The sequence below is a fragment of the Eleutherodactylus coqui genome, chromosome 1 (assembly GCF_035609145.1).
Source record: "Eleutherodactylus coqui strain aEleCoq1 chromosome 1, aEleCoq1.hap1, whole genome shotgun sequence".
In the NCBI taxonomy this organism is placed as follows: Eukaryota; Metazoa; Chordata; class Amphibia; order Anura; family Eleutherodactylidae; genus Eleutherodactylus; species Eleutherodactylus coqui.
Genome location: NC_089837.1, coordinates 243,199,197 through 243,211,675, shown reverse-complemented (window position 1 = coordinate 243,211,675; position 12,479 = coordinate 243,199,197). Strand labels below are relative to the sequence as shown.

The window sequence follows — 12,479 nt, the reverse complement described above, 5'->3', positions numbered from 1 at the left end:
ATTACAGATCGATTCCAGGGTTTGTTGCACCCCTGCATTTATGGTCGATATGTATTTCCTTAGAAGTTTCATCTAGATAGCAAAAGATATAAAGATTTAATACATGACAAGTGACACTATAATTACAATTTTTATTCCATAAAATAATTCCCTGGTTTACATTGTTTCATTTAGCGCTGTATTGTAATGGGTTTTTGGTACAGATGTTGTTTCTGAAAGCTAACATCTTTCCTTTGAATCATACTGCAGTACACGACTATAACTACAGGGATCAAACTGAAGATGGATTTATACAGGTTCATGGAGTTCAAAAGAAATACTTAAAATTCATATGCGATTGGCTTTTCCTATGGGGAGCTTTGTAATTAAAGAGATTCTGTCACGCCGCACCCCACTTTCCAAACTACAGTCATCATTAAATAGACTAAAAGGCAATTTCAAATCTGTACTTTTTATCCGTTTAAGGAGGACTGTTGAGTGCATGCGCACAGTGGAGTGAACTAGGCCTCTATTTGTATCAGTATGCATAATGTGGGGAATTGAAGTAAGTATAAGGATAAAAAGTACAGATTTGGAATTGGTGTCCTTTAAACTATTCACTAATGACTGTAATTTAGGAGGGGTTGAAGTGACAATCTCTTTAATAAACCAATTTTTACATTTAAATTTCTGTATTAAAGAAAACAGCTAAAAATCCTATTACAGTGTAGTTTTAAAGCCCATTTAGACACAACAATTATCACTTAAAATTCGCTCAAAAGATGACTTTAATCATTGTGTCTAAATTTGCCCATCTTTCACTATTCGGCCAAACGCCGATTTTCAGTTCTGCTCGAAAACCGTCGTTCAGCAGAACAGCTGATAAGCAGGAACTCATGCTGTGTTCTACCCGAGGACAGCTGATTACAGCTGATAACCTTGTTGCAGCTGTTCTCAGTCCTGAGCTCCACCTGCAGAAAAGCTGATAAGCAGGACTGCATGTTGTGTCTGCTGTCCATGGTGCTGAATGCTCCACAGGGGGCCCATAGCTGAACAGTGGAGCTAAATAAAGAGCTCAGATTTCCTGCTGAGTTCTGTAACAGCTTCCAGAAGCTCATTTGCATGTAAATGAAGCTAATAAAGTACTAATAGCAAATACCTATTAGTACTTTATGCAAAATGATCGCTGATCTTTCAATCTTTTGAAAGATATTTGTGTGGTAAATGGGCCTTTAAATGGATCAGTGTAAATTGGACTCTCCGTTACATAATAAAATGTAAAGATAATGATAATTACACTTTAATATTTAATATCAGATGTTAACTTTCTCAGCACTTACTGTTATTAAAAATCACATTCATCAGCAAAAACATCACAATATCAGAATTAATACTCAAGAATCTACTAATACACATAATTTTGTTTAGTCAGATTCAAACAATACATCTTCATCTGCTATAGTATTAAGAGTGCCATTTCATAATCACCTAATCCACTGTCTGTTTTACATATTCTGCCCTGGTCCAGTTTTTGCCATTGAACATTTTTCATCTGTTTTTGCAGCTGAAATCTCGTGTCGTAATGACCCCATTAGCAATTTCGCCTCCTCGCAGCACTCCAGAACCAGACATCAGTTCTATACCTCAGGATGCAGCAACCGTGCCCAATTCTGCTGTTCCACAGGCACTTACAGGTATAAGATTTCTGGCATAATTACATTGATTGATCTAGTCTGGCATGTGTATGGGTATCTTGAAGTAAGTTGAGCTAAAAAAAAAAACAGTGCCAGGCTAACTATTTGAATGTTCTCCATTGCTACATGATAACCAAATACCAATGGTATTAATCTCCTGATCTCTAGCTAAAGACATTAGATAGATGTCAGTTGATCCAGTTACCTTTATACTGAGCAACTATCCGCTGATTAGTCGTCGAGGAAAGTTGTTGAAGAGTATGAATGATAGTTGGTTAAAAGCTTTTACACTGAGCAAGAATTGTTCATTAACAGTACTGTGAGAAATCTGTTAAGAGATTCTCCGGGCAGATTCATTCGCAATTTGTTCAAATATAAATGACTATACCTTTACGTTTCATCAACCACCTATTAATTTTTGCGTGAGCTGAAACAAAATGACAAGTGAATTATCATTTGTCGACCCTGTTATGGTTGTGTTTACATGGGAAGACTGTCATTTGCATTCGTTTGTTCCAGCAATTTTCAGGCAATAGTTGTCCTATGGAAAGGTACCTATTCCCCAATGTTATCTGCACCCACCAACAATCTGATATGTGTACTCTATACTAAACTCAGCAGATCCTCCAGTGCCTCCTGTTGGGAGAGGCACGTTTTAAACAAGATGAATGTTAACTTGTCTAGTCCTCTGTTTTCCCTGAGATAAGTGCTCCACTGTGTTGCTAGCCTTTATCTCTTATCATCCTCTGTCTCTAGAAATAACATGACAATTCAGCCAATTTGAATAGGAGTATTATGGGAGCAGTCGGTGATAACAGCTGTTGGTTAGCTGTTGTATCCATGTGATATCATTGGTGCTATATTGTTACACTGAAAGTTATAAATAAGCAATCATATTAAGAAATCTAATACTACACAACATTTAATCATCGTGTATAATATCTCAATGTTTCGGTAGAAGACTAAACTACAGTATTGCAGTTATTTTCATGTGTTATTTCCTGCATAACACCAATGAAATATTGACTTTTCTTCTCTGTATTTTAGTTTGTATTTATGTGAACAAACAAGGGAACACTGGACCTTATCTTGACAGAAAAAAAGTCCAGCAACTGCCTGACCACTTTGGACCAGAGCGTCCATCCATGGTGCTACAGCAAGCAGTTCAAGCCTGCATTGACTGTGCTCATCAGCAGAAGAGTGTGTTCTCCCTAGTAAAACAGGGTTATGGAGGAGAAATGGTTTCAGGTAATGAGGAATGATGACATGCCTCTGCATAATTACTAGACTGCTTTTATTTGTTGTTCCATATTAGAACGTCCGGCTTTGGTTTCCTCAAGCTTTTGCAACTTAGCTCTTATCACATAATCATAAACAAACAGCAAAGTAGGAGCACAACTGTTCTGTGACTAAAGGCTAGGGCATGTTTTGCAGCTTTTGACATAAGCTTATGCAATTCTGTGGCTGAAAGGGTAGTTTCACACGTACGTTTTTGTGGCAGTTTTTGAGTCAAAACCAGAAGTGGATCCAGGAGGGAGAAGTATAAATCCTTTCTTTATATTTCCATTTCCTTTTGGAACCATTTCTGGCTTTGGCTCAAAACATAGCATCAAAAATTTCCACAAAAGCTAGAAAAGCAAGGTTGTGTAAGAAACAAATCCCAAACTGCCATGATAAGCCAAAAAACATAACATCCACAACTTTTAGTTGTTGTATGAACAGGTGCTGGAGAATTCAATAGTTATTATATATCTATGATGTTACATTTAACATGCAAATTACTTTTACTCAACACATTCCAGTCTGTAGTTTGTAAAACTTGGCCACATCCCAACAGAATAAAATTTACAAACCAGTGTTTAACTATTGGGACCAGTGATGGATTACCAAATAGGCGATTTGGGCAACCATTCAAAGACCAAGTCTTTTGGGGTGCCCATGATCACCCGAAGTGACCATATGTTCTGCCAGGATAGATGTCTGCTGCCATAGCTGACAGTTTCTGCTTCCAGGCACCTCTCTAACTGGCTTCCTGGCAATGGATCAAATAAACACCTTCTTTCTAGTTTGCTCTCCTCCAGCATGACATGCTGCCTGTGGAGAGGAGTTGGAGATCACATCGCCATGTAGCCAGAGACCCATTGAGGAGCAGCAGGAGAAGATATACAGTCAGACTATGACAGTCTGTCTTGTCTCTTCTCTGTTCAAGGAAAGTCCAGGGAGCTTGTGAAGCAGCTGCCTGTATGTTTATGTCAGGCAGCAGCACTAGTGGGATGTTTTCTTTTCTCATGGTTTTCACAATCTCAGTCTGGATTTTGGCCAAAGTTTCACTGATACAGTGTCTCCTGCACAGATTCCCTGCTAATTATTTTGCCCCCCCATGCAATGACAGAACTCCTAGATAGGTTCCCCCAACTGAGCCTGTTACCTTCTCTCCCTTTCCTTCTCTACATACAAAGCCTCTGTCAACTTTTGTCTCCCCCTGTACCCTTTTGCCTAACAGAACCCCTGCTATTATGTGTCTCCCCCTAGCCCCTGCATAGAGCACCTATTACTTACTGTCTCCTTGTTACCTCCCCATATACACAGCTATCAGCTGTCTCTCCTAACTCCTCCCGCCACATAGATCCTCTTCTTCTTTGTTACCCCCTCCTACTGTTCCCCGACAGTGCCCCTAAAACCTTGTCTTATCTTTCTCCTCTCCACCCTCAGTAACTGACTGTATGAGGCCCAGAAATCTCTGATGGCAACCTGAGCTACCGTTACATCTTTTATTTTTTCGGATTAGATTACTTCAATAGATAACAGCCGATAATACTTGTCCTCGCACCTGGCTCCTCTTCAGGTCCAAATACAAGAAGCTGAAAAGAACCCAAGAGTGAGGGGGATAAGTATAAGTCTAGTCTGCGGTTTGAATGTATTTAGGGGTCTGGTCTGGAGTTGACCAGGATTTAGGGCTCATGTCCACGGGCAAAATAAGAATTAAAATCCGCAGCGGATTTTAACTCTTCTTCTGCCCGCGGATCCGCACCCCATAGGGATGCATTGACCACCCGCGGGGTAGATAAATACCCGCGGATGGTCAATAAAAAGGATTTTAAAAAAAATGGAGCATGAAAAAATCTGGACCATGCTCCATTGTCATGCGGGTCTCCCGCGGGGACGGCTCCCGCGGGCTTCTATTGAAGCCTATGGAAGCCGTCCGGATCCGCGGGAGACAAAAATCATATTTTACTCACACGCTCCGGTTCTTCTCTTCGGCGCGGCGCCATCTTCTCTCAGTCGCGGCCGGATCATTTTGCTTCGGCCCGGCGCATGCGTGGGGCACGTCACCGACGTCATCCTGCACATCCGCCGAGCCGAAGAAAGAAGATCCGGCCGCGACGAGAGAAGATGACGCCGCAGCGAAGAGAAGAAACGGAGCGGATGGGAGGTGAGTTTATTCTTATTTATTGCTATTTTCAGCGCTCATGTCCGCGGGGCAGGAGGGACCCGCTGCAGATTCTCCATGGAGAATCTGCAGCGGGCCCGATTTTCCCCGTGGACATGAGGCCTTAACCTGGTAGCACAGAAAGGTGGGGAAAGAGGGGGCCCAAGTTGAGGAACAGCCCAGGGCCTATGGTCTGCTTAATCCCGCACTGGCTGGGACTGTAATGGCAATGCATAGAAACACAGAATTGCAAGTATATATGCATATATTTGTGTTTGGAATGTTTGTATAATTGTACAATAGTGCAATTTGTTATTTTTTGGAATAAATAGGTCTATGACGTTCTTAGTTCACATTGTGATCAAATTCTGTGTATCCATGTAGAACATAACTGTGACTTCTTCACCAAGTAGGTTTTTTTAAAATAATTTGATGAACATGTTTTTTTTTCCACATAAGAGTGCTTATATAGAGCAAAGCATCACGTATGGATCCTGAGAAGTGGCCCATTGACCCCTTTCAGGTCCATACTATAAACATGTCAGCCCTCCATGTGCCGCAGTATAGTGCTTTTGTAAAAAGCTCCACAATACATCTTGCATTAAAACATGTCATTTAGTCACGACATTGAGGATCTGTACAACATGGAATGGTAGTAGTGTGTTGAGATCTATATTTATAGTATTTAGACCTAGGCCCTTGTAAGAGAACTAAATCTCCTATTATATAAAAGGCTTGAAAAACCAGATGTGAGCACTATTAATGTATAAAGCTCCACTTTATTAGATCCAGATTAAAATCAGTAAGTTGCATGCAAATAAGAGATAAATGGCTGATGTTTTTGAGATATATACAGTCTCTATGCTTAGTTCTGAATGAGGTTGTCATGTTTTGCCAGATGGTCTAAATGTGCCAATTAGTATAAATGTGAGCTAAGAACACTATATTTTCTAATACTGCAAGATTGCCTTATATAAGTAAATCAATATTACTAAAATTGTTCAATGTTAATTGTATGTACATTTGGATTTCAGCTAAGGGTCTGTTCACATCAGCGTTGGACATTCTATTTGGAACCTCTGTTGCTGAATTTTGGTTAAAAAACAGGAGGAAATAGTGTAACATGCAGTGCTATTTCGACCTGTAAAGTACTGGACAGCTAGAAAATGAACAGACCCCATTATTGTCAATAGGGTTTGTTTGGCACCACTCAGTACTGTCATATGTCAGTTTCGTTCGGCCAGAGGGTACAGTTTTCCTGGTGCCATAACTGAGCCTTTTAGCACTAGTCGCAATTAACCCTAATGCAAATTTTCAAAGCTCGGCTTGTCCAGAGGACACAGTTAATAGGAAAAAGTCTTTGTATTGGAATTCATTTAGCGTCTAGACAAGTAAAGACATAACATAAGTAAAAGTAGTGGAATCACAAGTGTACAAATATAGCACATCTTAACAGGAAGTTTGTGGCACGCTACGTAGTTAGCGTTGCATTCCTACACTATTTGCATAACCCGTCAGTTAAGAGAAAACAGTGGGCCACGTAAATACCACAAGGTGCCGAATAAATGTTTCGTGCATAAAATAAACAAATGTATCTTATCTGCAACTACTACTTTAGCATTTGGGTTCTGTTGTGTCAGGAGGTCCGACTGCCTGGCATGGCACTCAATGAGATGAAAGAAGGAAGAATTTGCAGTGTTACTTACACAGTATGCAGTGCGGCAGCATGTCAGGACCAGAAAACTGCAAGTCCTGTTCTGTCCTTCTCTGATCACTTTTTTTTTCACTACTTACACATTATGATTATGCTGTATGAAAATCTGTGTGTGTTTGTCAGTGTATGACACAGATCAGCTATAATAGCAAAAGAGAGAAGTGAGTAATATTAATTCTTATTGCATTGAAAACTGTTGAGGGGTGGTATAAGCAACTATACAGTCAGTTCCTAAAGTTTGTATTATGAAAGCAGGATAAATTGGCAACTGAGTCAAAGTATCTAAAAAAAGGTGTGTCTTGTGGGGTGTATTAGGCAGGTTGTCCCAATGTTATGGTTCCCATGCAGCTTCTCTTCTTGGCCACTAGTCACAACTCATCTGCAATTTTTAGCTGCAACAGTGACAGTTGCCCACTTTGTGCCCACATACAGTAATACTTTAGGTCTCCGCAAAGTAATAATGGTCCCTTTGTGCTCCACAGTAATAGTGCCCTCCTTTCTGACCCTGGACAGTAATACCCACTTTGTGCCCTTCATGAATAGTCGATATCTTTGTCAGTGTAATGATAACTACTTATGGCCCCATAGCTGTAAGCACCCTTTCTCTCCTCATAGTAATAGCACCTCCGAGCACTAACTCACGTGTGCTCACACAAAGTAATAGTGCTCTTATTGTGTCCCCCTCAAAATAATATTCTTTTCAGTCTGCAGAGGCAGACTGTGGGATCAACATCTACTCCATCAAGGCCTGCAGAAGCTATCAGGAAAAATGACATCTTAAAGCTTTTCTTGTAGGAAGTTGGGTCAGCTCATCTTCCAGGGCTAGCCTTCTTCCTCTACAGTACCACCACTGACCTGCCCATGTGTTGGGAGGAAGACAAAACCAGCATGACTTGGTTGAACAGCTTCATAACTTGTCATGGCACTTGCAGACACAGAACAATGCAGGAAGCTTCCACTGGCTTTGGGTGTACAGGACATAGTGGTGCTCCATGAAAAGGGCAGCATTTATAGCGCATTCCCTATGCTCTCAGCCTGAATATGCCCCACTTTAAGATACATTTATACTCCATCAGTTATCATGATTCTTTTGTTCCTTTTCATAATGAAAATTGGTCAGAAAAACAAAGGAGATAAAAAAATCATACAATTCTTTATCATCAATTGTGGTGCCATAAAAGTAATTATCAGTGACATGACTGAAAAAGGTAAATACTATATTGTAACTGGATGCCAAGTCAGTATTGTGACTAAGTAATACTACCATACCATGATTTGATAATACAACCATACTGCCACTGAATACCACCATACCATGACTAAATAATACCATTATATTGTGACCAAGTAATACAACCATACAGTGACTGCATAACACCACCATACTGTTGCTGAGCAATGCAACCACTGGGAAACGTCTTTCTTTTTTAACTTTTGCTGATGTCAAATGTTAGTAGAAAGTGCAGCTACTCTTTAAACAGACGGAATCAGAGTGGTGACTAGGCTAATGCGCCTGCTCTATACACTGACACCCTGCATCTGCTGTACATGTATGGTGGATTTTGCTAAGGGTTTAAAGAGAACCAGTCTTAAAAGGGTTATACCTTTAAAAACAAGTTATCTCTTATCTACAGGATAGAGGATAACTTGCTGATCAATGGGATCCTCGTATCCAAAGGACTAGGCTTCAAAACATATCCGAATTAATAGAGTAGTGTTCACTGATACTCCATTCATTTCAATAGGACTGCTAGAGATAGCCGAGGATTTAATTTTGGTCAGATCCCCACCAATCTGCAAATTATCCCCCTATCCTGTGGATAGATTATAATCTGTTTTAGTGGTTAAACCCCTTTCAATAGAGAGAAAAAACAAAGCAAACATGACTTGAAGTAGATAGTGCATATAAACACTGGCATGTCTGAAGGGAAGACTCTACATAAGAAAAATAAGCTTTGTGAAATTGCTCAGCCATTCATGATTGGGTACTTGCTGAGATAATTAGTAAGCTGTCGTTCCAACAAAGAGAATTAATTAGAGCACGAAAAGATCTAGCGCACACTTTAAAGCGTACCAACAAACCTATGAATACTATAGTGGATGTCAGAGCTCTAGCTAATGTATTATCATGCTTTAGAATTTACCACACCATCACTATCGGTAGGCGAAAAATGTATTTCAGCAGACAAATTGCCTTACATGTGAAGAATAATTGGAACTAGTAAATTGAGTGGAGAGTTTTCCCTAATACAAGTGGAGTATTTCAAAACTATTTGATCTGAAATTTTAAATATTAGGACCTCTCCAATTATGGATAGAATGTCATAAAGGAAAGAAAAACATAACAGTTTTATAATACTAGTTAAAAGGTCTTTAGCACTTATTTTTTAAGAGAACCTCATACGTTTATTTGCAATAAATTTTAGATTTCTTGAGCTTTAGGTCTCACTTCTCATTACATAATTACTATTTTCATGGAGAAACTTGTTTTTTCAAACATGGTGAGGTAGATTTATTCAGGGGCCTGTGCAAGTAGGAAGGTTTTTCATTATTCCCAGGATGCAGATACAGTTAAATATGAGCAGGAAGCAATCAGCTCTTATAGGCTGCAGGTCACTTTAGGCTTGTAGCTTGTGGGGTGCTGGGAATTCAATGCAGGTCAGCACAATTACAATGACATCATCACACCTGCATGTACCTTTCTGCTGACAGAGTGGGCTAGTTTCTCTGTTCATCATGAAAAAGGGGTTTTGTTAGTATTGCATTTTTTGTGGCATTTTTATTCTATGGGAATGCTAAATGGGTATTTTGATTGTGTGGGGGGCACTAAGGGAGCACTTTCACTGTTTAAGTGCAGTAAGTGGGCGCTACTGCTATGAAAAGGGCACTAAAGAGGCACTATAACTGTGTGCTGACAAAAAAGGGAGCACTATTACTCTGCAGAGGCTTTAAAGGGTCACTATTATTGTGTTAGAGGCTCTAAGGATAGCCTACAAAAGGTATAGAACTTAAGCCAGCACATGCCAAAAATCACAAAATTATGCCCAGTCATTAAAGGGGTATTCCCATCTCATGCAAGTATGGCATCCACAATCGGAGCTGTTTTAATACCTGAATGGGTCCAGTGCACAGCTATTAAAATAGGAACCTCCTCTACTATTATCCTGCCGCCTCACCTAATGCAACAGGCTGCACTCCCCACTGTGGCTTCCCTGTGGTCTCTTCTCACTTACTAGTCCAGGGGTCTTGTACCCGTCCCAACTCATGACCAATGCGGCCAATCACTAGCCTCAGTGAGTACTGAGACCAGTGATTGGACGCAGCAGTCGTATAATTAGCAGGCACATGCTCTCTGAACCTGGGAGAGAGCAGAGATGACGGTGACTGGAGTGGTGGGGACAGTATAACTTTCTATGTATTTTTTATGCTTCTCTGTACTTTCAACTGTATCGGCATCCTAAGGGCTCACTCACACAATCGTATTTTGGCTGCGTATTACGCAGTGCTAAAGTCCTATTGATGTACACTGGGCCGTTCAAAACTGCATTTTTCACAAACGCGTGAACAAAATTGCAGCATATCCTATTTTGGTGTGTACTATGCACCATTATACTCTGTGGGTGCATAAATTATGCAAAGTATATGCAAGTTACATGCACATTTGCTGCATTCTGCATATTACGCACGTAAAAAATATACTTGCAATCTGCAGCCAATATGCTCTCGTGTGAGTGATCCCAATGGTGCTCTACAGTAAAAGTGCCTGTGACAAAAGTGCTTTTTTTTCTCTTTTTTTCAGTTTCCGCTTCATTTGAAGGAAAACAACATCTCCTCAGCCTTCCTGTGGTGAACAGCATAGGATATGTTCTGCGATTCCTGAAGAAGCTGTGCCGCAGCCTCATCTGTGACAATCTGTTTAGCAATCAACCCTTTGTACAGTATAGCGCCACTTCAGACAACCCCAAGGAATATGACACTGGAAGGATGGAGTCAGGTAAGAGTACGGTATCTGCAATCTATCCTGACACTTTTGCTATATATCAAGGTAGACACCTCCCCAAGTAAAGCTTCAGCCTAGGGCAAAGTGGTGGATAGTCCTGAGAGTGACTGAGAGATAGTCCTGAGAGTGAGAAAGAAGATGGTAAGTGTTAAAGCAACCATCCTGCTCACAATAAATATTTCACTATTTTAGCCAACCTATCTGGTGCTTTCCTTCTCAGTGTTGCTGCTGTGATTCATTCTTAGTCGCCTCTTCATGTATGAAAAATGGAACCATATTATCAGACTGCCCTGTGTACAGTTTGCTTCGGTACTCTGACACACTCCCCCCTGCTCTTGGATAGACTGGCACTGTTGATACCAGCGCTATAATCCTGCAGATCAGGCAGATCGAGTCTGTGGGAGCAGGGTTGGTTTTTCATTTCATGCTACCAAAGCTTTCAACAGTATCGAATGGAGTTATTTGTGGGCTGTTTTTCATAGGATAAGTTTCTGTGAGAAATGTATGGCATGCGTTAAACTGCTGTATTCAATGGCAGGGGCAAGAGTGAGGGTGAATGGTCGTGTTTTGGGACGGATGGTGTTACAGAGGAGAACAAAGCAGGGGTGTCCCCTGTCCCCTCTTCTCTTTGCATTGGCAATGAAGCCAGTGGCTGATTTGATCAAGCAATCACCTGATATAGTTAAATGACAGTATGATCTGTTGTATACAGGAGTAGATCAATGACTCATATTATGCCTATTTTTGATATATCTGGTAACATGTCGAGTCTGACTATTAATTAAGGGAAATCTGTAATTCTTTGGTTATATCTAAAGATGAGCGAACGTGTTCGGCTCCGCCCCTTTTCGCCCGAACACCGAACTTTGCGAGCAATTCCGTGCTCGGGCGAAAAAAGTTCGGGGGTCGCCGTGGCAGCACGGGGGGGTGCGGCGGGGAGTGGGGGGGAGAGGGAGAGAGAGAGGGCTCCCCCCTGTTCCCCGCTGCTGCCGCCCGCGCCGCCACGCCTCTCCCCGCCCCCCGGCGCCCCCCGAATCTTTACGAGCAGACACTGAAGTCCTCGGTAAAGCCGGTGTCCGGGTGCGTAAGTGTTCGTTAAGAACACGTTCGCTCATCTCTAGTTATATCCCTCACTAGTGATCTATTCATTGGAACATAACCAACTACAAATTGTTAAGGAATTCAAATATTTGGGAGTTGTGGTATCTTTTACACCTAAAGCTTCCTTTAGTACAAAACAGCTGGTTTAACACGACCAAGAATGTATATGTGCAAGAGGCACAAAACTTGCACGAATATGAACCCTACTTTTTTGAATATACATATACACTACATCACAGTGAGGGAAAAATCATGGTATGTCCTATCGTTTCGCATTCCTCAGAAAGCATCACCCATTTTCAATGGGACAGTAAAAAACATCGCACACCGTGTGATATGCATGCGAGTGGGATACAAGGTTTCCCATTGAAAACAATTAAAGCACCTGAAAGGATCGCTACTTCACAGAAGTGACGGGAGGCGTTTTTTTCCAGAAAAACGCCTCGCATCATGCTCACCCGTGTGTTAGTAGTTTAACCCGTTTAACAAAATCTTAGAATGTTAAAAAGCATTAAAAACACTTAAAAACCTGCTTGAATTTGCTGTGATGCTTGCTGTCTC

At 41.0% G+C, this 12,479-nt stretch overlaps 1 protein-coding gene across 1 annotated transcript in view; it reads left to right on the top strand.

The window, feature by feature from the left end:
* Positions 1–12,479, top strand: part of SCML4 (Scm polycomb group protein like 4) — a 138,340-nt gene that overhangs the window by 98,526 nt on the left and 27,335 nt on the right. The window contains exons 3-5 of the mRNA XM_066607411.1: positions 1,544–1,673; positions 2,721–2,921; positions 10,617–10,811. Of these exons, the coding sequence (XP_066463508.1) occupies positions 1,544–1,673; positions 2,721–2,921; positions 10,617–10,811 (526 nt within the window). The remainder of the gene's footprint in view (positions 1–1,543; positions 1,674–2,720; positions 2,922–10,616; positions 10,812–12,479) is intronic.